The sequence below is a fragment of the Schizophyllum commune genome (genome assembly GCF_000143185.2).
Source record: "Schizophyllum commune H4-8 unplaced genomic scaffold SCHCOscaffold_17, whole genome shotgun sequence".
NCBI lineage: Eukaryota > Fungi > Basidiomycota > Agaricomycetes > Agaricales > Schizophyllaceae > Schizophyllum > Schizophyllum commune.
The window spans coordinates 153,564-179,415 of NW_026089554.1; the positions used below are offsets into that span (position 1 = coordinate 153,564).

General features: G+C 56.8%; 14 protein-coding genes across 14 annotated transcripts; 5 read left to right on the top strand and 9 right to left on the bottom strand.

Moving 5' to 3' along the window:
- Positions 1–924: 924 nt before the first annotated feature.
- SCHCODRAFT_02644958 (uncharacterized protein) lies at positions 925–2,346 on the bottom strand. The gene is made up of 6 exons (XM_003026547.2): positions 1,853–2,346; positions 1,731–1,801; positions 1,517–1,680; positions 1,351–1,392; positions 1,243–1,300; positions 925–1,072 (listed from the first exon to the last, which is right to left on the bottom strand). The coding sequence occupies exons 1-6, from the start codon at positions 2,312–2,314 to the stop codon at positions 1,027–1,029; spliced, it is 843 nt and encodes a 280-aa protein (XP_003026593.1). The 5' UTR covers positions 2,315–2,346; the 3' UTR covers positions 925–1,026.
- A 107-nt stretch (positions 2,347–2,453) lies between these two features.
- On the bottom strand, positions 2,454–3,825 carry SCHCODRAFT_02644961 (polysaccharide lyase family 3 protein). Its single transcript, XM_003026548.2, has 4 exons — positions 3,592–3,825; positions 3,074–3,539; positions 2,804–3,016; positions 2,454–2,748 (listed from the first exon to the last, which is right to left on the bottom strand). The coding sequence occupies exons 1-4, from the start codon at positions 3,648–3,650 to the stop codon at positions 2,707–2,709; spliced, it is 780 nt and encodes a 259-aa protein (XP_003026594.1). The 5' UTR covers positions 3,651–3,825; the 3' UTR covers positions 2,454–2,706.
- A 736-nt stretch (positions 3,826–4,561) lies between these two features.
- Positions 4,562–5,958, bottom strand: SCHCODRAFT_02644964 (ChaC-like protein). The gene is given in 13 exon segments (XM_050346409.1): positions 4,562–4,657; positions 4,715–4,792; positions 4,846–4,916; positions 4,969–5,002; positions 5,099–5,101; positions 5,115–5,189; positions 5,250–5,263; positions 5,320–5,373; positions 5,427–5,457; positions 5,513–5,572; positions 5,630–5,700; positions 5,752–5,776; positions 5,826–5,958. 13 exon segments carry the CDS (start codon positions 5,865–5,867, stop codon positions 4,604–4,606), a joined length of 612 nt encoding a protein of 203 aa, XP_050197004.1. The 5' UTR covers positions 5,868–5,958; the 3' UTR covers positions 4,562–4,603.
- SCHCODRAFT_02644966 (DUF602-domain-containing protein) lies at positions 5,925–7,101 on the bottom strand. The gene is made up of 3 exons (XM_003026550.2): positions 6,802–7,101; positions 6,160–6,744; positions 5,925–6,108 (listed from the first exon to the last, which is right to left on the bottom strand). The coding sequence occupies exons 1-3, from the start codon at positions 7,057–7,059 to the stop codon at positions 6,100–6,102; spliced, it is 852 nt and encodes a 283-aa protein (XP_003026596.2). The 5' UTR covers positions 7,060–7,101; the 3' UTR covers positions 5,925–6,099.
- Positions 7,102–7,216: 115 nt separating this feature from the next.
- SCHCODRAFT_02644968 (uncharacterized protein) lies at positions 7,217–8,239 on the top strand. Its single transcript, XM_003026435.2, has 6 exons — positions 7,217–7,308; positions 7,365–7,488; positions 7,547–7,644; positions 7,696–7,771; positions 7,824–8,077; positions 8,133–8,239. The coding sequence occupies exons 1-5, from the start codon at positions 7,249–7,251 to the stop codon at positions 7,898–7,900; spliced, it is 435 nt and encodes a 144-aa protein (XP_003026481.1). The 5' UTR covers positions 7,217–7,248; the 3' UTR covers positions 7,901–8,077; positions 8,133–8,239.
- A 348-nt stretch (positions 8,240–8,587) lies between these two features.
- On the top strand, positions 8,588–10,333 carry SCHCODRAFT_02644975 (uncharacterized protein). The gene is made up of 5 exons (XM_003026436.3): positions 8,588–9,144; positions 9,201–9,591; positions 9,681–9,868; positions 9,927–10,014; positions 10,076–10,333. Exons 1-5 carry the CDS (start codon positions 8,680–8,682, stop codon positions 10,267–10,269), a joined length of 1,326 nt encoding a protein of 441 aa, XP_003026482.1. The 5' UTR covers positions 8,588–8,679; the 3' UTR covers positions 10,270–10,333.
- An 82-nt stretch (positions 10,334–10,415) lies between these two features.
- SCHCODRAFT_02558044 (uncharacterized protein) lies at positions 10,416–13,557 on the top strand. Its single transcript, XM_003026437.3, has 7 exons — positions 10,416–10,741; positions 10,792–11,590; positions 11,641–11,859; positions 11,916–12,307; positions 12,363–12,520; positions 12,683–13,243; positions 13,356–13,557. Exons 1-7 carry the CDS (start codon positions 10,433–10,435, stop codon positions 13,489–13,491), a joined length of 2,574 nt encoding a protein of 857 aa, XP_003026483.1. The 5' UTR covers positions 10,416–10,432; the 3' UTR covers positions 13,492–13,557.
- SCHCODRAFT_02558048 (uncharacterized protein) lies at positions 13,547–16,025 on the bottom strand. Its single transcript, XM_003026551.3, has 4 exons — positions 15,915–16,025; positions 14,546–15,862; positions 14,362–14,497; positions 13,547–14,303 (listed from the first exon to the last, which is right to left on the bottom strand). The coding sequence occupies exons 2-4, from the start codon at positions 15,860–15,862 to the stop codon at positions 14,014–14,016; spliced, it is 1,743 nt and encodes a 580-aa protein (XP_003026597.1). The 5' UTR covers positions 15,915–16,025; the 3' UTR covers positions 13,547–14,013.
- Positions 16,026–16,680: 655 nt separating this feature from the next.
- SCHCODRAFT_02520946 (PSP1-domain-containing protein) lies at positions 16,681–18,040 on the bottom strand (the record flags this gene model as incomplete). The annotated part of the gene is made up of 2 exons (XM_003026552.1): positions 16,681–16,819; positions 16,866–18,040. 2 exons carry the CDS (start codon positions 18,038–18,040, stop codon positions 16,681–16,683), a joined length of 1,314 nt encoding a protein of 437 aa, XP_003026598.1.
- An 892-nt stretch (positions 18,041–18,932) lies between these two features.
- Positions 18,933–19,795, bottom strand: SCHCODRAFT_02130441 (uncharacterized protein). The gene has a single exon (XM_050341886.1). The coding sequence runs from the start codon at positions 19,666–19,668 to the stop codon at positions 19,126–19,128; it is 543 nt and encodes a 180-aa protein (XP_050197005.1). The 5' UTR covers positions 19,669–19,795; the 3' UTR covers positions 18,933–19,125.
- An 882-nt stretch (positions 19,796–20,677) lies between these two features.
- SCHCODRAFT_02644987 (RING/U-box) lies at positions 20,678–21,239 on the bottom strand. The gene is made up of 4 exons (XM_003026553.2): positions 21,070–21,239; positions 20,918–21,019; positions 20,791–20,867; positions 20,678–20,738 (listed from the first exon to the last, which is right to left on the bottom strand). Exons 1-3 carry the CDS (start codon positions 21,221–21,223, stop codon positions 20,836–20,838), a joined length of 288 nt encoding a protein of 95 aa, XP_003026599.1. The 5' UTR covers positions 21,224–21,239; the 3' UTR covers positions 20,678–20,738; positions 20,791–20,835.
- A 616-nt stretch (positions 21,240–21,855) lies between these two features.
- Positions 21,856–23,915, top strand: SCHCODRAFT_02520976 (uncharacterized protein; the record flags this gene model as incomplete). Its single annotated transcript, XM_003026438.2, has 7 exons — positions 21,856–22,140; positions 22,191–22,739; positions 22,793–23,016; positions 23,078–23,223; positions 23,280–23,538; positions 23,602–23,713; positions 23,772–23,915. 7 exons carry the CDS (start codon positions 21,856–21,858, stop codon positions 23,913–23,915), a joined length of 1,719 nt encoding a protein of 572 aa, XP_003026484.2.
- A 100-nt stretch (positions 23,916–24,015) lies between these two features.
- Positions 24,016–24,323, top strand: SCHCODRAFT_02521310 (uncharacterized protein; the record flags this gene model as incomplete). Its single annotated transcript, XM_050343474.1, has 2 exons — positions 24,016–24,058; positions 24,118–24,323. Coding segments are annotated over 2 exons (249 nt in total), but the record flags the coding sequence as incomplete, so codon positions are not given.
- A 562-nt stretch (positions 24,324–24,885) lies between these two features.
- Positions 24,886–25,840, bottom strand: SCHCODRAFT_02594253 (uncharacterized protein). Its single transcript, XM_003026554.2, has 5 exons — positions 25,625–25,840; positions 25,568–25,573; positions 25,472–25,502; positions 25,357–25,421; positions 24,886–25,305 (listed from the first exon to the last, which is right to left on the bottom strand). The coding sequence occupies exons 1-5, from the start codon at positions 25,776–25,778 to the stop codon at positions 25,001–25,003; spliced, it is 561 nt and encodes a 186-aa protein (XP_003026600.1). The 5' UTR covers positions 25,779–25,840; the 3' UTR covers positions 24,886–25,000.
- Between the last annotated feature and the right edge of the window lie 12 nt (positions 25,841–25,852).

Below are 25,852 nucleotides of genomic sequence, written 5' to 3' on the forward strand. Positions count from 1 at the left end.
AGACCACGGTGATAGCATGGATAGCGCAGGCTCACTATAGAGAACCACGGCGCGCTTACTCGTCCAGGGTACGCGGTGGATTCGCGGCAGAAAGCACAATACGGCGGCGTCCCCATCATGATCTGTACAGTGAAGTCCGCAGCCCAGACCTTGTGCTCTAGTGCGTCTGTTAGCCAAAAATGTCAATCATCGTCCACAGCTTGTCACCTACCATGGTCCCATCTACCTACCTACCTGAGAATGCACGCCGCAGAGAGCGGATCTAAGGGGAACGATTCAGCAAATTTCGCACACTCGAATGAGGCCGTGGATATGTACCTTTCCTGTTGCAATATTGAGATCCTCCGCGAACAACGGGCCGTGAGTTGATGAACAGAAATCGTCAAGTGAGAAAAACACTGAGGTTGATCCTCGATCTACAGTCTGAGCTCATTCGTGTCCAAACTTCGAAGACCAAGTAAAGTCACCTTCTATCATGACGACGCAAAGTCGTATGTAGACTCTGGACGCCTACTGACGTTCGTGAGCATGACGCTGTGATAAGTCGATGTTTGGCCGCACCTTTCCAAAACACTGTCAAGAATCATCGACACCGCCTGCGCGCACGACGAGCGTGCCCGGTTGTGCGTATCAATCCTTGTCACCCCGGCGAGGTGGACTGGAATTGTGGCGCGTAATACGAGTTTGAGGAGCCATACGAAAGCGATATCTCGCTCGGGCCGCCGTAGTACGCTGTGCCATATATGCGCAAATCCTCGTACGACGAGGGCTGAGGATGCACGTTCTTCAGCGATGAACATCTTAGCTACCATCGACAGTCATCGACGAAGAGGAACTTGACCTACAATGCGCATCGTCAGCGGGCCGACGAAAAGGGTACTCACCTTGCGCTGCAGCCAAGGCCGTATCACTGGAGCTGAAAAGTCGAAGCTCAAAAAGAAAGCACAGATGCCGATATTGCAATCATAGTGTACAGAGGTCGTGGGGATGTGTTGTTGTCGAGACAGTAAAACTACATGATCTTCCTCAGAACCTGTTCCGCTTGCGCGTCTTGGTCTCGGCCGGGGGTGCTCTATACAACGCAGTCAGCAACGAAGAAGGCAAGCAGTGCAAAATGAACCGAGAGGTATTGTAGAAAAAGGGCAAGCGGAAAGCGAGAAAGTGGCCACAAAGGGAGTTGGCCAACGAAGGGTTAAGGGAGCAAGATGGCTAGAGACGAACCGCGTGGTGGAGGGCACCCACCGTCTGCCTTTGCCCCTTCCAGACGAATTATTTTCTCGTTCGTCTACGTCCATGGCGTCTATTAGTACTGTGAGTTGATGGTCGAGTCACAGATCTGCGTTTACGCACCGTTGGGGGCATTCTCGCGGTCGTCCAACGTAGGGAGAGGACCTGCGTCATGTTAGCGTGTTGTGGCGGAAGTTGGTAGCTGCAGGGGTGGACAATTGGGGGCCGGATTTATAGTTGTTCACGGGTGTGGGAGAATTTCCTTCGGGCAAAGGGGAGAATTACGCACCTCGCCCACTCTTCTTCTTATCGCGCTTCTCTTGGATGTCCTTCATCGCGGCCTGCACTCCTGACTCCCACTTGTCCTTCTCATCGCGAGCTTCTGTCCGTGCCTTTGCAACGGCGACGAGACGTTCGTCGAGGGCAGTGAGTACGGAAGCAGTCGTAGAAGCCCTGGTAACACATTGAGTACGCGCTCGCCACAACCGACAAAGGACACGCACCATGCCTGTAGGCCAGCTAGCAGATCCGGTAGCGCACCTGGCCGCACATCGCGCCCAACTGTGTATACGACCTAGGGGATACCATCAGCACTGACAGTCAGCACGAGCTGCACGCGACACACCTCCACCACGCCCCGCTGCTGATCGAGCGTCGCCTCCAGCAAGCCCTGGTATACAGCATCGATCACAAGGTCCTCAAGTGCGCGCACGCTCGGCGCATCGAGCGCTGCTATCAAGTCCGCGTAGGGCAGTATCCGTCGCTCCATCGCGGCGCTTACAATGCTCAGCAGCTTGAGCTTGGTGATCTGCGCCGCATTCAACGCGGGGAACGCGCTCGGGTCTGCGGTGTAATCCCTGTACGTTCCGTATGCAAAGAGGTCGAGGAGGGCGCCGTGAGGGGTACCGGCGAGCTGGGCAGCTGCGAGCGCGTCAATGAGCTCGCCAAAGACGAAGACACCAGGGGCGGCGGTGGCGTCAACGGCGAGCTTAGCTGCTGCGGCGCCCCTGGCAGACTTCGCCATGAGCACAAAGGGCTCGACGCGCGCGCCGAGCGCGAGGGCGGAGGGAAGATCTATTGTGCTCATCGTGGTTCAGGACAGAGATCAGTGCCAGACGCGTCAACGCCACATATTCTCGCCACCTTTCACGTCGACCCGAGGATCCCTCGACCACGACGAGCAAGAGGGCTGGCGCTCATACGGAGGATCAAATCACACAGGAAAATTCCTCGCACAAAAAGGCTTGTTGTTGTACCCAAAGTTATGCACAAATGTATCTACCGCCAAAAGACCAGAAGTCCTCAACATGCAAACGATACAGCCAGACCGGTGACTGTGAAATCGCTCTGTCGCAGCAGCCACCGGCCGCTGCAGCAGCATTTTAGCGTCGCTAGAAAACGGTATGCGGAGGGGAGAACTGGTGAAAAAGGGTGGCTTGAGGTAGGGAATAGATAGCGTGCTTTCAATGCGATGAACGTTTACTCCTCCTTGACGTCCTCGCCCTCCTTGTAGATGCAAGCCTGATACGACGGTCAACGATGCGTAGATATGGAAGAACGGGAAGTGTTGACTTACGTCGGAAGGACCGGTGGAGATGGATGTGGGCTCGTCGCCATTGTCGTTGCCCTCGAACTCCTCGCAGATCTCCTTCACATCGGATGCGGTGGACGAGGTGAACTTGGCGGTATCGCCGTAGTTGCTGTTGATGCCCGCGAGGAGCTTGCCCGAGACGGCAGTGACGCCGCTGATCTCGACATGCCGCTCGTACATCGTCTTGCAGTTGCCGCACTAGGTGCGAACGCGTGAGTCCGCGCACACCCACCGGCTGGCGCAGAAGACACTCACGCTGCGGTAGAGCTTGCCAAAGTCCTCGACATAGTAGTTCTCGATGCGGACAGTGCCGCCGCCGTTGTGCTGGACGACCTTGTCTTCAGCGCCCTTCGCGCCCCCGCCACTAATTGTCGACGTCCCGGACTCCTGCTTGATCGTGATCGCGTCCTCGCACACCGCCTCGAACCAGACGTCCGTGATCGTGCACGAGCCGAGGCAGTGGATGCCCTCGCCCTGGTCGGCGCCGATGACGACCTTGCTGATCGACGCGCCGTCCTCGAGGAGGAAGACTGCGTCGGAGTCGCCACCCTCAGACTGCCCGCCGCACTTGGTGCCACGGTCGAAGCGGGTGTACTCCTGGTCGGGGGTGAAAGACTCGCCGGCCTTGATGGTCATGGGCTCGTCGAGGGAGGTGGTGGTGGGCGGCTCGGGGAAGGTCGCGCTGGCGGCGCGCGCAACGGCGTTGCGCTTAGAGGGGCTGCTGCATAGGATGTCAGAAGATACTCAGGGGTGAAGAATGGCGATGTACTCACGGGGAAGCAGACGCCGCAAGGGCGAGGGAGACGATGGTGATGAACTTGGTGCTGAACATGGTTGGAGAGTGCGTTTTGGAGGTGAAGCGAAAGTAGATCGAATCAACAAAGAACGAGCGCCTGCGTCAAAAGAAGGGAGGGAGCAGAATACAACGAAGATTCAAGCAAAGTGAGGTTGACTGAGGGTAAGCCTATGGAACAGAGGAAGATGCCTTGGGTCATGCATCGCTCGCCTGGCCCCTCTTATACCTGCGCGGTGGTATGCCATCATATGTGCGGTGCCCGACTATCATCTGCATGGGCTGAATGTCGGGAAAAGCGGCTGCGCTCGCCCACGGTCACCACGACGACAGCAGAGGAGATCTTGAGCAGGCGAGGTCCGGACCAATCTTCACAAGGCGTTCATAAGTACAATGGGCTTGGCAGCGGCCGCCGGGTGCCTAGGCTCAAGTGGTTGAAGTCCTCCGAGTTCGGTGCCAAGCCCGATGGTTGGACTTGCATGCTCGACTCGAGTTGAGCTGCACCTCCAACGAAATTCGCCAGTGCTCTCCTCTGCATCTGCGAAGGGTGTCGTCGTACAGTTGCATGATGATGTACGCTGCGAGACAGCTCACCGAACTAGTCGACTTATTCGACTTTGCTTGAACGGCGACGTCATCCTTCTTGTGAACGCGCCTCATCGCCCGCGCGCAGTAGTATGTTCAGCAGCCATATCGTCGGATGCTGCATGTCATCGCTCGCTAGCCGACCGCGTTGCCATCCACCAGTCGCCCTCTTGGCCTCGATATTTGGCCACGTCAAGCCAGCGTCAAGCGTGCTCAAAAAGTCATGGGAGTCGCACGGCGAAAGCAAACCGACTGCGACGGGTAAACTGCAAATGGGCGTCTGTCAGCAGGATCATCTTCAGATGAACCTACAAAGCGCTAGATCATCTCGGTGATGGTTCATCGCAGGCTCAAGCTTCGCCAAATGAACAAGCGCGACGGAGAGTCTTTATATCATCCATCTATCACTACACAGGTATGGTAGAAGCGCTTTCGCCACGTTCTAGCGCCTTGACCTTGTCCTACGTCATGATCAGCCACTAGCTCGTCGTCCACAAGTCCGACACAAAGTTACTCACCTCCAGCACAAACAGATGCGAATCATGCGAGCTGGGCGATAACTCCCGGACGGCGTCGGCCAGACGATAGAGGTATTCCTTGCGTGATGTCAGCTCGTTGCGAGCGACTGAAGGGAGGATGGAATGGGTACCTTATTCGGTCCTGAGGGGCCCACGGACGTGTATATGCGATGCGCGAGGTCGTCTAGTGGTTCGGACCCGACTGCGAGAAGGGTTAAGGAAGACGAAGTGAGCGAGGGGATGTATCAACTGACCGAACGACGGATTGTCATTGCGGCCGACGTAGCACTGAAGGAGACAGTATCAGCAGCAAAATTTGGGCCAGGGCGCGCCGGAGCCACTTACGTATGCCTGCAAAGCTAGTCAGGATACCAATTACCATATGTAAGGAAAATGGACTTGCATTCGGTATTATGACCTCCTCCTTCCCGTCAACAATGCCATAGATGTCGATGGTCTCTAGAGTGTAGCCATCCTATGGGGTAGTGTACGAGTGTCAGGCGAGCGATACTGCAGGCTGCATGAGGACTTGAACCTTCTCTCTATAGTCTGTAGGTCCTCGTCAGCCGCGGACTTAAGAGAACAATGGCAGCACAGCCACACACCCAGGTAATCTCTGACCTCGGACTCGTACGCCGGGTCTATAGTGTACGCGATGCCTAGCAAGTGCTTCAGCACGCCGGACGAGATGCGTGTCACCGCGAGTACTGACCCCAGACTACGTCTTCATCCGGAAAGGCGTCCTGAACGGGTGATCAGTCAGGAAGACGGATGCGGGGAGCACGCGTAGGCACGCACCTTGCTGGAGAATGAGTCCCATTCCTTCTTGTGTATGAGCGTAACGACGCGGCCGGGATGCTATGATGGGCTTTGAATTGAGGAAGAGTGCGCACGGAAGACTGCGTGGTTGCTGACCTCCTCCGTCCCGCGATGATCATGCGATTCCTGCGCGAAACGGCGGACGTAGCCCTTCAGGAAGCCAGGTGCTGAAAGCTGGTCAGGATACGACATGTATAAAACGCGTCAGACGTACGCACTTTGACTGATGACATGGGGCGGGGGCTCTGGATAGTCAGTGCGCGCGATCGAGGAGCATAGCCATCGCGCCTACCTTGAAGATCAGGGAGCCATAACCAAACACGGTGTAGCCCATAATCAATCTCAACTATAACACGGACTTCTAGGCTTTCTAGAGATGGGACAACGAACACGGGGATGAGGGTCGCGGACAAGATTGAAGCACGCAATAATGCACTGATCGAAGGGCATCGTGTGCGGCGGACCAGCGTCTATGTCCGATACCAAAGGGAGCGAATCAGTGCGTAAATACAGGTGATGTACATGGCGAAAGCAAAGATGGTGATACAGTCCTCCTCCGGAGCTCATCAAGCATACTGCAGGTAGGAGTCAGCAACGATCGACGAAGCAGGAATGGGCACACGCACCCTCGTAAACGTATACTGCGTCGTCCAATTCCCCTTGACCTTCTTGCCATCAGGGTTATTGTACAGCGACTTCACCGCATCGCTCATCTGCCCGCTCTTCCGCTTGGCTTCCTCCAGCGCCAGAGCCGACACCACCGCCGGAGACACTGACGGTGCCTCCCTTGCCGCCTTCGCCTTCTTTGCCTCTGCCTTTTCCCCCTCGTCCGCCGCCTTCCGCTTCTTCGACTTCTTTCCCCCCGCAGGCTCTGCCGCCCGCTTCGCCTCCATTGCCGCGCGCATCTTCTCCTCCTCTTCAGGGGAGGGGTTCAACGTCAGCACGTCCTGCGCGCGATTGTACTTCTTCTGGCATTGCGGGCAGACATCGAGTTGGGGACCGTCGGTGGAGGAAGATGATGCCTCGGAGGAGCCAACTTGCTTGAGGCCGGCGCGAGAGAAGACACAGCCGCAGGTCTGGATGTAGACGAAAGGAACGGCGCCGTTCATCTCCTTCATGGTGAAGGGGCAGATGAATTGCGGGTGCTCCTTGTCATCGGCGCCGGGTGATGGGGTAGCGGGGTTGGGAGTCAACTTCAGCTGCTTGACGTCCTTCAAGGGGGGCAAAGGGTGAGTGTAGGCTTTCAAATCATCTCAAGGCTCTCGCACCTTCAACGACCGTATATGTCCGCATATTGTATCTCCATCCCCGAAGGTTGATCTATCCAGAAGAAACTCTAGTATCGCGTCCTTGTTATAGATCTTCCCAAGCGCGCACGACACAATCGGCTCCTGCAGCTTGCGCTTCGACAGGGCGCAGTAAAACCATCTCGCGCGCGTCTGGTTCGCTTTGTCGGCCTGCTCCGCCTTCGGCTTGTTGCGCACAAGATCGCGGCGGTCGGGGATGCTTCCTCCGTCATTTCCCATGTTAGACTGCGTATACGAGGGAGGATATGTGATGAGCGTAAGGGACAAGGAGACTATGGATGCTTCCTAGGTGGCTGTGCCCATGGGCCACGCAGTCGGCATCCGGTCCGGTCTTGGTCAGCCGATGTGGCGTCGCGCCGGGAAATGCCTTCAACTTGGTCTTGACGTCCATGTTGCTGCCCGAAGGAAATGCTTCAGGAAGCGTCGCATATGGACCGCATCACGCAGCTTCAAGATGAAATACAGCAGGTATAGATAGCAGCGCAAGTATCTGAGCGAAAGGGGAATATTGACGCCTTCGCTAGCTGTTGAACATCATGGCCCAGAGCATCACGTATCTGACGACGAGAGTCAACTTCATGCAGATTAGTCCTGAGATACCGGTCACGAAGAAAAAGACGAAGTTTGACCCACCGGATGTGTTCGCCCGTACGTTCTTTCAACTCGGGCGGTGTTTCGAAATTATGGTGGATAACTCCTTTCAAAGAAAACACTACCGAGCTTGTTACGGACCTCGTACGGAAGGCGAAGCAGATTGAGTATCTGATACAATCCTTGCCAGAGCCTGAGGCGGAAGAGACGCAGGTAGGGACGCGACCGTTCAATAATTTGATGCACACTGACACTCGAACTCAGGCTAGGCGCCTTCAAGCTCTTGAATCAGAGATGACGCAGGCGAATGAGGAATATGCGAAGGCTGTCAGGAGAGCGAGTAAGCGTCTGCTGCTTATTAATCGCAAGGCTGTAATTGACCGCTTGCATAGGGAATCTACATGGACAAGTGACCGCTCTCTTGGATCTGGTTCTCGAAAACCCAGAAGCAGACGTTGTAAAGGCATGATCTCTGGCTCTTTCTCTTCTCCATACATGAACAATGCTATATATCATGTTATTTGACCACAACATTCACTGTCAGAGTCGCCTTGATGCCCGTGGCAAGCATTCCCGTCGTCTGTCTGCAGGGGGGGCGCCTCAAAGAATGACTCCAAAGTTTACAATCGGTTCAACATCGTAAATGGTATATGACAATCTTCCGACGACGATTTTGCCGTTAACTAATGCTAGGGTCGTAGCGTCCCGGCTGACGTTGCCTGCTACGTTACCCGGTGAGACCCAACAGTTATGGAACACACGGTACGCCTCCGAGTCCTTGTCGACGATAGTTCCGCCCTAGTACCCGGCCCTTTCCAGCAAGCGTGAATCACACATTAACGCCTGCATGGCTTCGTCAACAATCTTGAAGTCGGAAGTCGTGAAGGGATGTCTGGGGATTTTTGAAGAGCCCAGGTGTCAGTATCGAACCCTCGTCACAGTCACGTGCGATACGTGGGTGGACCCACAGCCCGGCTAAGGACAGACTGTCGTCTTTGCTTCCTTGTCCTGTAAAAATCAACTGTGTCGAACAGTGGTGTTCAAGTGAGAAAGAAGTATCACAACCTTATCGCAGCTTGAATTATGACTCTGTTTGCGCCTGTTATCTGCATTCCCACCGTACGTCACGCGCTCTTTACGCCCTTGGCCTCTTACTTACCACCACTATCGACAACTGCGGCTCACTTCCCGGGAAGAAACCCAGCCAGCTCTAACCTTCACTCCACTCTCTACTCAGCGACTATTCGTATGGCACAATCTCACCGTTTTCCAGCACTCCACCGCGCCGCTTTCAATCATCCCGCCATCGACAACCATGCTCATCCGCTCCTCTCCGCTTCTCATGCCAACGACTTTCCTCTCACCGGAATCGTCTCCGAAGCCTCTGGCGCCGCTGCTGATAGCATACCTAGCACGCTCGTCTTGAAGCGCGCAACGAAGCAACTAGCTGCGCTTCTCGACTTGCCTCAAGGTACAAGCTCCTCGGGAATTTCCGCCGCTCCTTCTTGGGACGACGTCGTGCGCAAGCGTCAGGCCATGAATTACGACGAGCTATGCGATCTATGCTTCAAGGCGACCAGAACGCAGAGTATCTTGATTGACGATGGCCTGGGCGGAGTCTCCGAACTGGCGGAGGGCTTTCGATGGCACGACAGGTTTATGGTGGGTGGCGGCAGGTGCTATGTGATTGTGAGGATTGAGGCGGAGGCGGAGGTAAGTAACGATTTATTTGCGTTGTCTTTCAGCAGCGTGACTGATTACTCACTCAGGATCTCCTCGGCCTGATGCTTGGTGACTACGCCCTGGAAGGCCGTGAGCCTCCCAAGGGCATCTACGACGAGTTCGTCAAGGCATTCGAAAAGCTGTTCGAGACGCACGCAGCGAATGAGAACGTGAAGGGCTTTAAGAGCGTCGTGTGCTATAGGACGGGGCTGAATGTCGTTCCTTCCGTCGCATCGACTCCCAACTCGGATGCTGGACAGAACGTGAGCACGGTGACCTCAGAGAAAAGTGGCCCTACCGCGCAAGAAGCGCAAAGCTTCATGCACGATTGCGTGAAGACGCTGAAAGAGAAGAAGCGTGTCCGGATCGCGACGAAGGCCATCAACGACCACCTCGTCAGCCTGACGATGGGCATCGCGGCGAAGTTTGGACAGCCTGGTAAGCTCGGAAATCCCTTGGGGCCTCGTTATCCTTTTTCTTTCCCTATTTTTTCCTTCCCTTCCCGCGCTCTCACTGACTTTCTGCAGTTCAGTTCCACACCGGTCTCGGCGACAACGACATCACCCTGACCCTTGCCTCCCCTGCGCACTTACAACCACTCATCAAGGCATTTACGGAGACCAAAACTGTTCTTCTTCATTCAAGCTATCCGTATACGAGGGAGGCGGGATACTTGACTTCCGTCTACGCTAACGTGTACCTTGACTTTGGGGAGGTCAGTGTTGCTTCTGAATTACCTCCACCCACGGAGCTGAAGGTGCTTTACTGATTAGGTCTTCCCCGCGGTCTCGTCCGCCGGCCAACGCGCCATAATTACCCAGATTCTGGAGCTGACACCGACGGATAAAATCATGTTCTCAAGTACGTATCAGACATGCCTTTCCACCGCCTTGAGCTCAGGGTTTGCTCATCTGGCCCGCAGCCGACGGTCACTGGTGGCCCGAGACATATTACTTGGGTAACATACAGGCAAGGCAAGCACTGTATGCGGTGTTCTCAGAGTGCGTTGACGGAGGGGATCTAACGGAGGACGAAGCGGTGGCGATGGTGGAGAACGCCTTGTTCCATAACGCCAATAACTTATATCGACTGGGGTTGAAGCCGGCGACTACATAATTTGACCGTACCTATGTATCAATATGTACAGTAGCAAGGGATAAAATGGTTCACAGAGCTGGAATCCACCTCCTCGAAGTCGAACATAGCGTGACACCCACATCGGTCACGGTCACCAAAATTTCGGTGTTCTATTTTTGACCTTCGCCTGCTAACCCCCATAATGTCTGTTAAGCGCTCGCTCTCGGGAGCGGACACCATCTCGCGCAAAAAGCCTAGGACTGGGTCGAAGAAGGGCAAGAGAGTCAACAATCCAAATGCCCCGATCAAGAGCACGGAGGAGCGCTTGAGATTCATCCAAGACGAGTCGTGGAAGGACGATGAGGCGAGGGAGCTCGAGGGACTGGTGTTCGGGAAGGCGTTCGCGGGGAATGATGACGAGGTGATGCTAGCGGATAATGATGAGCCTGTGCAGCTGGGCTTTGAGTTTAGTTCGGGCGCGGGGGAGCTGGGGCACTTGGAGGATAATGATGTGAGTTCTCCCGTGGTATACGAGCTGCTCATGAGGCTGACGCGCCGCAGCTCTTCGTGCTCGATGGAGCGGATGCTATCCTACCCTCTACACATGACGGGGAGAGCGAAGAAGATGAAGACGCCAATCGCAGTGAACGAGGAAGCTCGCGATCGGGCGACGACGAGGCTACACCTCCCCCTCAGCCAACCTTACCGAAACCAAAATCTCGAGCTGCTTGGCATGACCCCAGCGATCTAGCCTCTTCTGCCACCCTTGCCCCCGCCGCCCCCTCCGCTCGCCTTCGCAAACTACGCCACGCACCCGACGAGAACATCGCGGATTTATCCACCAAAGAGTACGAATCCCGCCTGCGCGCGCAATTCAAGCGCATCCACGGAGAGGCATCGTGGGTCTCGAAGGCGCGCGCCAAGGCTCGCGGCACGGGCGAGGAGGATGCGAGTGAGGCGTCGGATGCACTCGCGGGCGTTGTCCTGAGGCCTCGCACGAGACGCGGGGACGGGAAGTTGCAAGTGCGGAGGTTACACGACGTGCTCAGCGGCGATGGACAGGGCGAGATCAAGAGTGTGGTGTTCCACCCCAGCGAGCGCGTCAGCGTCCTGGCAGTCGGTTCGTCAGATCGACGTGTGCGGTTGTACGGTGTCTCTTCCACTGCGCCGCCGACGCTGGTGCAAACCCTGCATATCCCCTCTCTTCCCCTCTCTTCGTCAGAGTCATTGGCCTTCTCTCCCTCTGGGCGGGAGATGCTGATGAGCAGTGATCGGCGGGGCTTTGCATGGCTATGGGACCTTGAAGGCGGAAGAGTGACCAGGCGAGAGCTCTCGGCACCTGCATCAGTTTTGGACGAGGGTGCGTAGCTCCTTCAAGCTGAACTTCGCTTTGCTCAACGTCAATGACAGGGTTCAACCGTCATAAGCGCCCACGCGAGGGTAGCGGGGTGTCGTTTCCCTCGTTCTCGCCGACCGGTTCTCTGCTTTCGCTCGCCACGGAAGGCACCATTTGCCTGTACGACTGGCGCAACACAGGCAGCGGTCGCTCCCAGGGTACCCTTGTTTCGTCCTTCAAGCCGGGGACCGCCAAAGGTGACGGGGGCATCGCTGGTGTGAGATGGGTCGGCGGTATGTTTATCAGGACGAAGTCGAGTATAACCTGATTCCCTGACATGTATCCACAGAAAACACGCTCTCTGTCCTCCTTTCTTCATCCACCGTCTTGCTGTATGATACTCGAAACACTGCTCGCTCAACTCTCTCGTCGACGCCTTGCGTCAGCAAGTGGACAGACGAGGGCGGCGGCTTCCGCGGCTCGGCGCGCTGCCTGGGTACAAGCGCGGGTCTCGGCGACGGCGCTGCTGGATGGCTCGGCGTCGGCTCCTCATCAGGCCTAATCAACCTGTATTCCCCGTCGAGCTTGGGCGAAGCGATGTCCGCCGGGTCCCCGAAGCCGCTGAAGACGATCGAGTCGCTCACGACGCCGGTCTCGCTGCTGCGCTTCAACTCGGACGCGAGCATGTTGGCGCTTGCGAGCAAGGGCACGAGCGGGAAGACGTCGGTCGGGATGCGCTTGGTGAGTTTCCTCTATTCGTCCCAAGTCAGCAAGATACTAAGTGATGTAATTATAGTTCAACACTAACTCGCTCACGACGTACTCGAACTGGCCGACGTCCGCGACGCCGCTCGGACGCGTCACGGCAGTCGACTTTAGCCGGAGGGGCAATGGGCAGGAGTACCTGGCGGTGGGAAATGTGCGGGGGAGAGTGACTCTGTGGTCAATCGAGCAGTAGGTGTGCGGTGTATATGTGTACGTGTCAACGGATGCAGACCTCAACGATAACATGTGTGATGGCGTTGTTCGTTTCCAACAGCCGCCACAGTGGCGACGCTCCCGACGACGCGCGAACCGAACAATCGTCGCCGTTACTAAAACCCCCCGAAGAACTAGATTTCCTCTCGAGCTTTCGCCTGTCACCCCTCTCGACATCACCACCATGCATACCACCGACCGTCTCCTTCTGCGTGCCTACGAAGACGATGACAAGCGCGACATCCTTGCACTCTATAACGACCCTTCTGTAGCCCGCTTCATCTCCCTCGACGACCTCGTCCCGCGCGATGCGGCCTATTTTGACACGCACATCCGCCCTTTGAACGCGGGCTGCCTTTTCTACGCCGTGATCGTTACGCGCGAGCCCGCCAATGCCCCTAAGCTGAACCCCAACCGCGACGGCGCCGGCCCCCTAGTCCACAACGCCGTTTTCGCCGAACTCGAGCCTGAACCCAGGACCTTCGTTGGCGAGGTTTCCCTCAGTCTCACAGGTCGTACGGCGAAGAATAGGGATGTCACTTTGCATATCGCCATTCGGCAGGGGATGCAAGGCCGCGGTTACGGGGCGGAGGTGCTTCGGTGGCTGGTGGATTATACGTTCCGGGCTCTTGGCATGCATAGGATGTCGTTGGGCGTATTTGAGAGTAATGTGGGGGCATACAGGATTTACAAGCGACTGTGAGTTTGATCTTCTTCGATTGGTCTTTTCATCGCGTCGTGGTAGATCAAGGTCTGGCCTAGAAAAAACAGCATATGAACGAGAATACTCATGCTCATGACGTCCTTGCAGAGGCTTTGTGGAAGAGGGTCGCCTGAGGGAGGCAGTGAGGACTCCAGAGGGAACATGGGACGATCTCATTCACATGGGCATATTGGAGGACGAATGGCGGATGAGACGCGAAGACAGGTCCAACGCGCGAGTATAAGTCAGCGCAGCTCCTAGCACATACACAGTAATGCATAAGCTAGTCAGATCGTAATCGGCTCATCGCTCGCCTTCTCAAAGCCAGGACTCTGTCCAATGGGGCTTCAGTTCTGTCGAAAACAACATGTAGGAGACGCCAGCTGCAGGCCTACGCGCACGTATTCAATAGAGGACATAATACGCCCTCAACGCAGTCGATCGTACATCTCGATTATGCCCGTCACCACCTATGGCTGATTCGGAACCGGACAAGCAGGGTAAGGAACAGAATGATTGAAAGTGCAGATCCAAGTAAGACCGGGCGTATACTAGCGTACGTAGCAAGAACAGGGGAGAACGATATCGCGATACTAGTACACAATCGTACAAATTTACTCAATACAAGCAATGGTCAGTGCGTCCTCGGCCCCCCGCAAGCAATCCTGCCACAGTATTTACAATTGAGGGGGGACCGTAATTTGAGTTGCGCACCGCAAGAAAGAAAAAATCTTACCGCTCGAGCGCGACCATCTACCAACATCCATCACCATAACGGATCCGAGAGAAAGCCCATGAAAATCGTTGCATCTCCCGGCCCATATCGAATCTTAGAATAAGCGCGTGCTGAACGCGCAGGAGGGCGCATCGGGTCCTTGTCAAGGTATCGTTCGGGCTCTGCGCTGGCAGTGTAGTCGACCACGCAGGCCTTGGCAAGGGTTTGCCAGGGCATGCAGAGGTTGTGACTGAGTTGGCCGATGTCTTTAAAGGCCATCCTCTTGAGGAAGCAGCGCTCGAAGTGCGTGAGCGTCACATCCGGATGCTCGCTACTCATGTCTGATTATCCGAAAGAAAATCAACAGACGCACGTAGAAAGAAACAAATAGCCACGTACGTCTACGCGCATCGGGCGGGCAGCACAGAGGCTTGTGCGTTCGCCAGTGCGCTTTTTGGCATGTTCGCGAGCAGTAGAACGCACGGCCGCATATGCACATCCTAAGTCTTCGTGAACCTCTGACATTTCCGGGACACTTGAAGGTGTCAGCGGTAGAATGCGCATGTGTAGAGTCGTGGCTTACGGAATCTCCATTGTGGCAGTGCCTTATACGCTTCAAGTCTGCCTTCATCGTCTGTCTCTGCTGCTCGAAGACGGGAATACGGAGGAGAAGGTCGGCGATCTCGTGAGAAGCCTGCCGAATCACGTCTAAGTCTGCGCTTTGGACCAAAGAATCCTTTGTCGCCCTGACGAAGGCGGGCAGATACTTCGTCCTGAAGAGGGCGGGTACGAGAACGTCCCGGACGAATGCGGTCGCTGGCGCTTGCCATTCTGGCGCACGCAGCTGCCCTCGCGGGTCGACGCACGCGCCGACAAGGTACTCTAGGATCCCTGCGTCGAGAACTTCCGTGAGGATGTCACACGCATAGGAGCGAGCGAATTTAGTGATCTGGGCGATCCAATGCGTGGCGAGAGGGAGGGTAGCCGCAGTTTCTTCTCCATTGTTACGAGAGACAGTCAGGCGAAGGAAGTGGCAGAGCTGGGTCATACCCGGCTCGGGTGGATTAATCGATGATGGATCTATTCGGACGTGAAGGAATCGCTCCAGATTCTCGTTGTTCGAGAGCAGCGTGGCAGTGAGTGTCATATATGCCATGATGAGGCTGTTGTCGAATGTGGTGCGAAGAAATGCCTCCATCTCGTCGAGGAAATTCTCCATCAGAAATCCAGGGTTCTGCAGGTCGTAGTCGCAAATCTCAGCAGTCAGGCGTCGCGAAAGCTTTTGGTCGCTCAGGAGACTAGCTAAGCCGCGGACGATTCCATGCGAGAAGCGCTCCAGGCGCAAGCTGTCCTGCGCCTCGATCAGAGGGCATTCCGAAGTAAGGATCTCCAGGGTGATAGCGATGAAGTCCAGCTGGGCGATGCAGCGCTTGCGTCCTTCCTTATGCGCGAGAGCGTTGGCAATATATTGCCGAAAGACGAACCAAAGAGGTAGCATGCCAAGAAAAATATCTCCGTCATCGTATGCCGGGCGCGCGTTGTCCTGCATCCCGTTGTCCGCTACATTTACGGTTGAGGGGCGGAAAAATACGATCCACTTCCAGATGTTGTCGAAGATCGTGTACGCCTCCTTCGCGACAGCACCGCCACGCGTAGTAGCTGCTTCCAATAGGGGCGCGTAGGCCAGGAGCGCCTGTGCAGCCTCGTCGATAGGTCGCACATCTGACGGATTCATGGGAGGGTGGGGGAGTTTGGAGGGACTTAGGCGGGCGTGCGCTTCCTTCACGATGGGCGATCTCAGAAACTCCAAGTCAAGCGAGCTAGGAATGGAGGTGAAGGGCTGAATGGCCTGCGCAAAGCGTTTCGCCCAAGGTGTCGTGCTTTCGCCACCATTATACATCTGTGGGAGGGGGGTAGTATGAATACCACACGCAAGGTCGCACGTTATTCACCTCCCTGAGACTCAGATGGACTCTGTTCAGATAGGCGAAGTCAGGATCTAAAGTATGCGAAGAAGAAAGTCGAGTTGAGCACTTGGTCGACGGAAGCAAGAGGGTGGACCTGCGCATGCGCATGCAGTCCGACATGCGTACGACAAGCAACTGCAAAGTTGGACCTACAAGTTCGACCCGCTCGTCACCCGCTCAAAGCGCGAAGATCATTTGCAGAGGTTGTAAAGATTCTTCTTCATTATTCACCATTCGACTACGTAGATAATACACTTTTTGCGCCTTCTCTCCGTTCCATGCTGGCAATATTCGACATCGACGAAAGGTCCCTATGGAACAGTCCCAGCACGAACGAGGACGATGCCGGTGCCTATTACGAGGAAGCCACGCCTATAAGCAAAACGAAGTAGTCTTGGGCAGACGAGTCAGATATGAGTACTCGATAGAAAGGGCAAGGTATATAGTACACAGCCGGAAAACGCACGGCTAGGTAAGTAAATAAACACACGAACGACGAGCATGACCAGGAGCACGGAATCGCGGGACACGGGGCGGAGAGTACAACAGGACACGGGCATTGGGATAGCATGCTACACGCTGCCTGGCGGCAACTGGAGTTGGAGTTGGAATTGTTGGGAGCGGGGTATGCGGGAGAGAAAGGGCGGTACGGGAAGCGAGAAGTAAACTAGTGCTGCAGTGTCTAGCCGGGAAATCGTGATTTAGCGTGGCGTGTCCGGGGTGACGCGCGTCGGTGTCGTGGTTAGCTTCTTCATTGCTCAAAGGAGACCCCGCCCTGGAGCGAGGCCATCCAAATGCGAGTTTTGTATAGCCTGAACAGCTCGCGCACAAGCTCCCTAAAATCGATGCGTTTCTCGGCGATGAAATAGAAGGTAAGCTTGCGCCGATCCCTGCAGAGAGTTAGCGAGGGCTTATGGTTGGTCAAGAGGTACTCACCACTGATACTCAGCGTCAATCACCTCCATCGGCAGCTTCTTCGCGCGGACTTTAGTCTGGCAGAGCTGGAGCGCCTTCAGCTCATCTTGCAGTTTCTGCTGCAGCTGCTGTGTGTCCTGCACCGACGCCTTCCCGTACATCATCTTTGGGTTGATCTCCTTCTTGCTCGACGACGGCGCGCCGCCGGGGCTCGTCGGGTTTTCCGCACCGCTGTTGGCCCCGCCCTGCTGCCGCGTCTGCCACGCCTCGACCTCGGCGATAGTGATGCTGTCGTTGACGACCTTGCCGAGGTCCTTCCCGCGGTCGGCCTCAACAACGACGAGGTCGCCGACGCGAATGTCCTGCGACGTATCGGTGAGGTAGAATAGGTCCGTGCGACCAGCCTTGAACTCGACGATGAAGAGCGGCCAGGAGGGCGGGACTGCATGTAACGGGACACCCTTGCCGAGGTCGGTGAGCTGCTGAGGAGGCGCGGGCGCCTGCGCATCCGAGGGCCGGCGCGTCGGGTAGTACGGCGGAGACTGGGGATTCTGCACCATGCGCTGCGACGTCGGCGATAGTGGGCCACCAGTGTATGATGGCCTGCGTGTGCGCGCGTACTGCGCATTCTGGTCCTGCTGAATCGCCTGCTGAGACAGGTACTGTATACCCTGCCCCGGGATGAAGCGCGGCTGTAGGTCGTGCGCCTGCTCCTGGTGCTGAGGCGGGCTCGGGTCGCGGTGCAGGTCGCCGTTATGCGACGAAAGCGAACCGATGTTCATCGGCTGGTAGTGGTCCTGTGACGGCGGGCTGCGCGATATCGGCGTATACACCGGCATCGACGCTGGCTGGGAGGGCGGCTGCTGCGACGCCTTCGGTGGCCCATTGAGATCCAGCATGCCCAGGTCCGCTGCCAGGTCATCGTCCGACAGCATCAGCCCGCCACCGAAGCCTCCGCCGCCGGCGAAGGAACGTGGGACATCATCTGGACCGTCGCTGACTCCCGGGGCATTGAAGCCAACGATATTGCCGCGACGGGGCTGCACGACGCTGACGCTGTGCCGTCGGCTCGTCGTCCCGCTACCGCCGCCGCCGTTGACCTCGTCCCTGGGCGGGTGCATGCCGGCCCAGAGTTCGCGGAACGCGGACCCGTCATCAAGGAGGATCTGCCCCACGTCTCGCACGAATGGGCTCATGTTCGTGATGTCTGAGCGGGAAAACCCGTTCGGCATGATAGGCGTGCCCGAGGGCGACGAGGAGTGGATGGCGGTCGGAGAGCGTCCAACAGTGCCGAGGGAGCCGTACCGACTAGACCCCGGTGGCTTTCCGATCTCGCCATAGCGCGATGCGCCAGGGATATTGAGGGGCGAGGTGAAGGAGTCGTTCCAGCTACCCATGCCAGGGGACCCGACGACGGAGTTGAAGGCGCCCCCGTGCCCCGTGGCAAGCGACTGAGAGCGGCTGCGCGAGATCTCCGACTGGTACGATCGGCCGCGTGACATGGATGGGGGCAGGTAGCGCTCGTTGTACATGTCCAGCTCGTCGGTCTCCTCATCCTCGAAGGTCGAATCGAAGATGCTGCTCTCGCGCATCGCGTACCCGAAGTCGCGCTGCTGCGAGGGGTTGTTCCCGGTCGAGAACGAGGAACTTCGTGAGCCTAGACCGCGAGCCGGACTGAGAAATCGGGAGGAGGATCGCGACGTCGGCCATGGCGCGCCTGCTCCCATACTGGAGGCGACGTTCGGGGAGCCCATGAAGCCTTGCTGCGAGGAATGTGGGGGCTGTGAGGCTGCGCGCTCGCGGTGATTGTCGCTGCCGTTCGTGCCGTTTCCTGAGAACCGGTTCTTCCGGTCTTCTTCCTCTGATCGCTGCTGCTGCTCCTTGAAGGTGTTCATCTGCAGGAAAACGATGAGAAAGACAGCTACGTGCTACAATGTGGGGGGCGCACCGCTCTAATGTTCTACCCCACACCCGGATCTAAATCAGCTTGGGGGATCGCTGGCGTCTAGGGTACAAAGCTCTAGGAGCTTGAAGAGAAGAGGTATGAACGTTGTCTATAACGACAACGGCGTCGTATTCGTGAGACTAGATGGTGGGAGAAGACAAGCACCGAAGTTCGTCTGCTTGCTCCTCAGGCCCAATTGCCATTTTGGGAACTTTCCCCATATCACGTGAACAGCAAAATGAACCACAGCACACAACAAGGACGCCAACCCCCTCTGCAGACCACTCGCTCGAGGGGGATTCTGCGCACAGCTCGGTCCAACTCATAGCAGTACAGTCAATGGAATTTTGTCGCTGCGGGCGCACAAGCCAAGCCCCTCGTCAGCAAGTATTCTGCGGACTTTAGCGCCGCTCTACACAGTTCACAGAGCAGCTGACCGCGATCACGCAGACGCAGCATAACGATGGCAGCGTCACAAGAGACGGCCATTACTCTCAAGGGTGGCCCCCATGCACAAACTGTGACCATGGGACCCTGGCGCGCCGTATAGCGCGCCTGCTCATCCGCCAGCCAGTCATCTACTGACGATATGGGACTCATCAGCGATGATGGTTCACAGGCCCGCATTCGCAACGCGGAAGCAGGAGCGGCAGCTGCCGACAACGATCGAGGCCGTCCAAAATGCGTCCATTGTTCTCTTGACGGTGAGACCGCGGGCGGGTCTGACTTGGTTGCTGCCACGGGTCCCAGTGGTCGCTGCCCCGGCCTGTCTTGGTCAATGCTCGCAGCCCCGGCGGGCCTGGCCTCATGCAACGGATACTTCCATCCATCCAACGGAGCCCGGATGGCGCGGAGGAAGTACACACAGTTTGCTTCCATCCCCACGCGTACCTTGTTGCTGTCCTCGGGATCCCTGCTTTTGCATCGAGGCTCCTCTGCACTGGGCCTCGGGATGCCTACGCTTCACCTAGAAAGGAAGGTGGCAGGCCTCGGGATCCATTGCACTTGCTTGGACGCTCCGAGGGCGCGCCACGACCTCCCACGGGCGACAGCTTGTATTCGTCAAACTGTGTCACCCGCCCCGGCGTGCATAATCACGGGTATGACATCGTTTGTTCCATGTATCCCGTAGCGCAGATAGAGGGCATCTCTGTACGCAAATAAAGCGTCCCTCTGCCAGACGCAGGTCGGAAGCTACGAGACGGTGGCGTCAACATTGGAGAGCTTGGCATAATGAGTACGTACGGAACTTCATTGAGTGACTGAAGAAGGTCCCTAGAGCATCTGACAAGAGCCCTAGCGAAGCGCTTCTGCCATTCAAGTTGAAAGTCCGCGAAGATGTCTGCCGAGGCGTAGCTAAAGTCAGCGTAAGATCCGCGTGGTTGTTCTGCTACCTACGAGGCCACATGCGCGTTCAAAGACGCGTCCTGAATGCTGTGGATACTTCTCAGATGGGTTGCGATACACTGAAAAGTCCTTGGCGTATAGCCTCCTCCCTGCGCGCGAATGTTGATAGATGGTATCGAAGGCAATTATCGAGCTGTCCAGTTCACGTCGGAGTTTGCGAAGTTTAGAAGAAGCAGGCGAACTCTCTTAAGCTCAGCTGTGATTCCTCGAATGCTTCGTGCGGTCGAATAACGGTTGCCTGAAAATCGGCCAATAAGACAGTAAAAGACGAGAGGGCTCAGAGCGATGATGTCAAATTACCAGCGTCGAAAAATCTAGCTCCTACAGCAAGCTTGAGAACGGTAAAGTCGAACGTTGACCGAGGATGGTGAGTCATCGTAGAACCACGGAGATGCTTGTGTGCGAACACGCACAAGCCTTTTTGACGGCTTACCTTTTCGACGTCGTTGAGGCTCACCGATAGAGTTTGCCCTTCCTAGAAGAAGCGAAAAGCAAGCAACGCGGTAGCATTGCAACAAGTTGTCTATGATACAGTGGTATAGCTGGGATCTCGGGGTGAGATGGTCGAATCCACCATAAGAAATCGCAACGCACCGGTCGTGAAGGAGAAGGACAAAGAGGCGAGGCGCTCATGTGGATTCATTTGTTTCCTATCTTGCGCTCCGCCGTCACTGAAGTACAGTCAGAAGGATGGGGAAAAGACAATGCGCACTGCACCTACCCCAAGGACGTCGGTCCATCGGGCACTGCTGTTTCGACGACGCAGTTCCGATCCATTTAAGCAAGCAATGCATGTGAAAGACATGACTGCATTCTCCCCATACTGAGTTCAGTGAGTATCGAACTTGAAGACGCGGGGTAAATTGGACTTACTCAATGGACAGTCGTCGCCGGGCATTTTGCATGCGGGGCAACATCCTTCGTAGGGAACACGGCAGATACCGCAGACGTCGTCCTCGCTGTCATCATTGCCGATGTCCCAGCGCCACTGTGCGACGGCGTGCCAGTTTTTGATGACAACTTTCATGGTGGCTGAAAGTGAGTTCGGAATCCGAATCGGATTTGGGAAGCGGGCGTGACGGTGATGTGATGCACAATAGCAACGTGGGGAAATGTGTCACATCAATGCTGCATCACGCTTCTCCCGCTCGAAACTCCCGAGATAGATTCCAGGTTGTATCTGGGCTCCCGCACGACGACTGGCTGGACTATGCGAAGGATGTACACTTCTGCGGCTGGATAATGCCTACGACGGCGAGCGGGCTTGTGAGCGCGTTCATGCGGCAGGCGAAGATGCTGGCTACATCCCGATGCACTTCCTGTTCCTCACTACTTAGAGGCCCGAGAAGATTGGGGACACCCGGCGCTTACAGCCATGTTTAGCGCCCAACTCGACCAGCGCCCATGATCTGATGGGTCATAGGGTCGCCTCTTGACTCTCGCCTTACAGGCTTCTGTGTAAAGTCGTGTTCGTACTCCATCTCCTCCCACTGTACTGCACACGCCCATTGACGTCGCACGTTCGCAGAGAAGACATGCGAGCTGCATTGTGGTGCTTAGTCTGCGCGCTTTCGCTCGCGACCGGGGTTGTGTCCCAGCAATCCTCGGCAGGTTTTACCCCGCTTTGGCTGCCTCTCGCCGTACGGACACCCCACATGAATGCCTGGGTACGAACAGACACGACAACCTGGGCGGCCTCCCCCTTCGGTGCAGCGGTGCGTACCGACGGGTTCTGCGTCCAGGCAACGATCTGAGCTCGAGCAGGATCACGTCCTGGCGTGGACAGGCTGTGTCAGAGTCGATGGCACGGTCTACACGTTCACTGGCGTGCCATCCGAAAACGCGACAATGTCCCAGGTCTGGCGTGTGACCCCCACCCGCACGGTGCAGACATCGCAAGCCGGACCCGTTCAGCTCACAGTGACCTGGCTGAGTCCGCTCGAGGTGCGTATGCAGCTCAACCCCCCTCCGCCATCAGTCTCACCCCGCTCTAGCCCGATGACCTCGTCAAGCAATCCATGCCCTTCGTCTACATGTCTGTCAAAGCCGCCTCCACAGACGGCGCATCCCACTCCGTCGAGCTGTACTCAGACCTAACCGGCGAATGGCTCTCCTCCGACCTCTCCACCCCGATAACCTGGTCCGGGACCAGCGCCGCCAGCGCAATCTACCATAAAGCCGCCCCCATCTCCCCCAAACCCATGACGGAGACGAGCGATATTGCCGAGGACGCGACGCTGTACTTCGGAATGACCAAAGCCTCAGCGCTCACCTGGCAGAGTGGATTTGCCGACGATGTCCGCGGGCAATTCAATAAGTCCGGGTCCTTAATAGACAAAGGCGACGATGCGCATCGCGCCATTCAGGACCGCTGGCCGGTGTTCAGCCTCTCTTGGGACCTGGGCGACGTCGACGATAATGCTAAGGAGGCAGTGTGGGCCATGGGGCTCGCGCGGAGCCCCGTCGTTCAGTACACGTCAGGCTCGAGTTCCGAAGGGCGGTATCCGTACTATCTGACGGAGTACTCGAATGCGGACGATGCGGTGCGTAGACAGGTCACTGAAACATCACACTCGAGGCTGACCAGGGGGCGTAGTTCGAGGCATTCATCGCCGACTATGATGATGCTGCGAGTCGCGCGGACTCCTTCGATGCGAAGATCATGAGCGCGGCTGGAGGCGTGTCTTCCAATTACGCTGATCTGATCGCCCTGGGCACTCGCCAAACGTTTGCTGGTGTCGAGTTCACCGTGTCGCAAGGAGACAACGGATATGATACTAGCGACGTACTGGCGTTCATGAAGCAGTCGGGAGACTCAGAGTGGGTTCCTTTATCATCGTTATATGACTGCGAAGGTCGAAGTGCTGACGTCTATTCTCAGGCGCGTCAACGCAGTAGAGACCCTATATGCTTCCTGGCCGGCATTCCTATACGTCAACGCGACATGGGCGGGCTACCTCCTCGAGCCGCTACTCCGCTTCCAGTCGTCGAATGTGTATACGAAGGACTTCGCTGCTCCTGATCTAGGTGCTTGGTATACCTGTCTTCCGACCCTCTCGTTAGCTCATGCGTACCACTCCCAGGCACCTCGTACCCTTCTGCCCCTGGTAACAAGTCGCCCAGCTCCTCTCTCGCGGTTGAAGCCTGCGGTGACATGCTCATCATGGCCTTCTCGCAAGCCCAGATGTCCGGCGACGGTAGTTTGCTCGGGAAATATGTCAGTCAGCTATCCCCTTTCTTACCGGATGGCGCTCACTATAGCTACTCATTCAGTACGACACCTTCAAGGGCTGGGCAGACTACCTCCTTCGCAACGCGGCAAGCCCGCGGGGTTCACAGTCAGTTAACCTCATTTTACGCTCGGTTTTGCTGCTGATTTTGATGAATTAGGAAACTTCCCGGCAGCGCGGACGGCGTGAATAACGCGAATCTGGCTCTCAAGGGTATCATTGGTTTGCAGGCCATGGCGGGGATCAGCACTGCGGTTCAGAAGCTGGACGATGCGACGGTCTTTGCGGTGAGCATTACTCTCGCTTTCGCTGCCAAGGTTCACTGATCAATATTGTGAACACCAGAATAACGCGACGTCGATGATTGATACCTGGGCAGAGGAGCTGCAGAGCGACAATTTGGCGGACCCGTCGCACACGGGCCTCATGTATAATTTATTCGCGGATAGGTTGTTAAAGAGCGAGATGGTTCCGGATGATGTGCGTTAGGTGACCCTCGGCAGATGGAATGTTGCTGATGATGTTCTCTTCTTCGTAGGCGTACGCGACACTCAAGTTGGCGTACACTGCTACTGACGTGGAAGCTGCGTTCGGCATCTCGTTCGACGGCTCGTCCTCCGTGGCGCGTTCGGGTGCGTGTTGTTTCGTAGTATAGCTTCACAGGCTTGCTGACCTTTCGTTCGCACTTCAGACTGGACTCTCCTTACCGCGGCTTCTTTCCCTGACAGTGATTCGGACGTTCGCGATGCGCTCATTGGGCCTGTATGGACTCGCGCATCGAACAAGACGCTCGCTGGCGCTTTTCCAGCTGCGTACGACGACACATCGGGCGTTCAGGCAAGTGGTCAGACGAGCCCGGCGCAGGGTGCAATGTTCGCAGCGTTGGCTTTGGGGTGAGTCTCCACGCGCAGCACACTTGAGTGACGGGCATACTGATCACCCTTTCCTCAGGATGTCTACGACTACCATCAGTGTGCCCGCCTCCGCTTCCCCCACCTCATCCTCCTCCAGCAAGGATAAATCTCTGGCCGGCCCAATCGCAGGTGGTGTCGTCGGAGGCCTTGCGCTCATCGCTATTGTCGGCGGCGCCGTCTGGTTCTTCCTCCGCCGGCGTGCGGGAGGGAAGCCGGAGGGCATGTACGGCCTCGCGGACGGTCGTGATGGCGCGATGCCGCAGGAAATCATGCCATTCTACGGCTATGAGGGCGCGAGCGCGTCGTATGTCTCGGGGCAGCCGTACACCACGGGACAAGCGCCGCCTCCTGGCTTTCAACCTCAGCCTGGCTTCGCACCCGTCCCAGGTCCTGCAGCGGTTGCGTACCCGGGCGTACAATACTCGGGCGTGCAGCAGCAGCAGCAGGGCGCCCCATACGCGCATCCGAATCCGTCACGCGGCAAGTGGTTCGCGGTGAACGCGGCGCGAGGACAGCCACAACAGCGACCCGAGGCGCGCCCCGTCGTCAGCGCGATGGAGGAGAAGCGGCGGCTGCGGGCGGCGAGGAATGCGACGAGTGGGGTGTCGTCGGTGTATGGCTCTGGTGCCGGGTATGGCGCGGGCGTGGGCGGATTGCCCATCAGTGGGGGGCCGCCGTCGTCGGCGAGCAATGGGGCGAGCTCGAGTCGCAGTGGGCAGAGCTCGGGGGCGGGAGACTCATCGTTGCCGACGAATATGGTGTCGCCGACAGGTGCGATGTCGCCGCCTCAATCAGGCGCAGTCCCTCATTCAGACGCGACGCTTCCTCACGACGACGCCACACATACGGACCACGTCGACGACGCGTATGAGGCCCCGCCGCCGGAGTACCGGTCTGCGGCATAGTGAGAGGGTGCGCAGCGCTTGGGGCGCGTCGAGTGTCTACTCTATGATACAGTGGTATAGCTGGGACCTTGTGATGATGGTCAAATCCACCGTAAGAAAATCGCAACGCACAGAAGGACAAAGAGGCGAGGCGCTCATGCAGATCTACTTGTTTCCTATCTTGCGCTCCGCGGTCACTGAGGTACAGTCAGAAGGATGGGGGATAGACAATGCGCATTGGACCTACCCCAAGGACGTCGGTCCATTGGGCACTGCTGCTTCGAGGACGCAATTCCGATCCACTTTAGCAAACAATGCATATGAAAGACATGGCTGCATTCACCCCATACTGAGTTCAGTGAGTATCGAGCTTGAAGACGCGGGCTGGACTGGGACTTACTCAACGGACAATCATCACCAGGCATCTTGCACGCAGGGCAACATCCCTCGTAAGGAACACGGCAGATACCGCAGACGTCGTCCTCGCTATCATCGTTACCATTATCCCAGCGCCACTGAGCAACGGCGTGCCAGTTCTTGATGACAACTTTCATGGTGGCCGAGCGGATTGTGAAGGCGAGTTCGAATTTGGAAAGGAGGAAGTGTGTGACACGTGACACGTGATGTG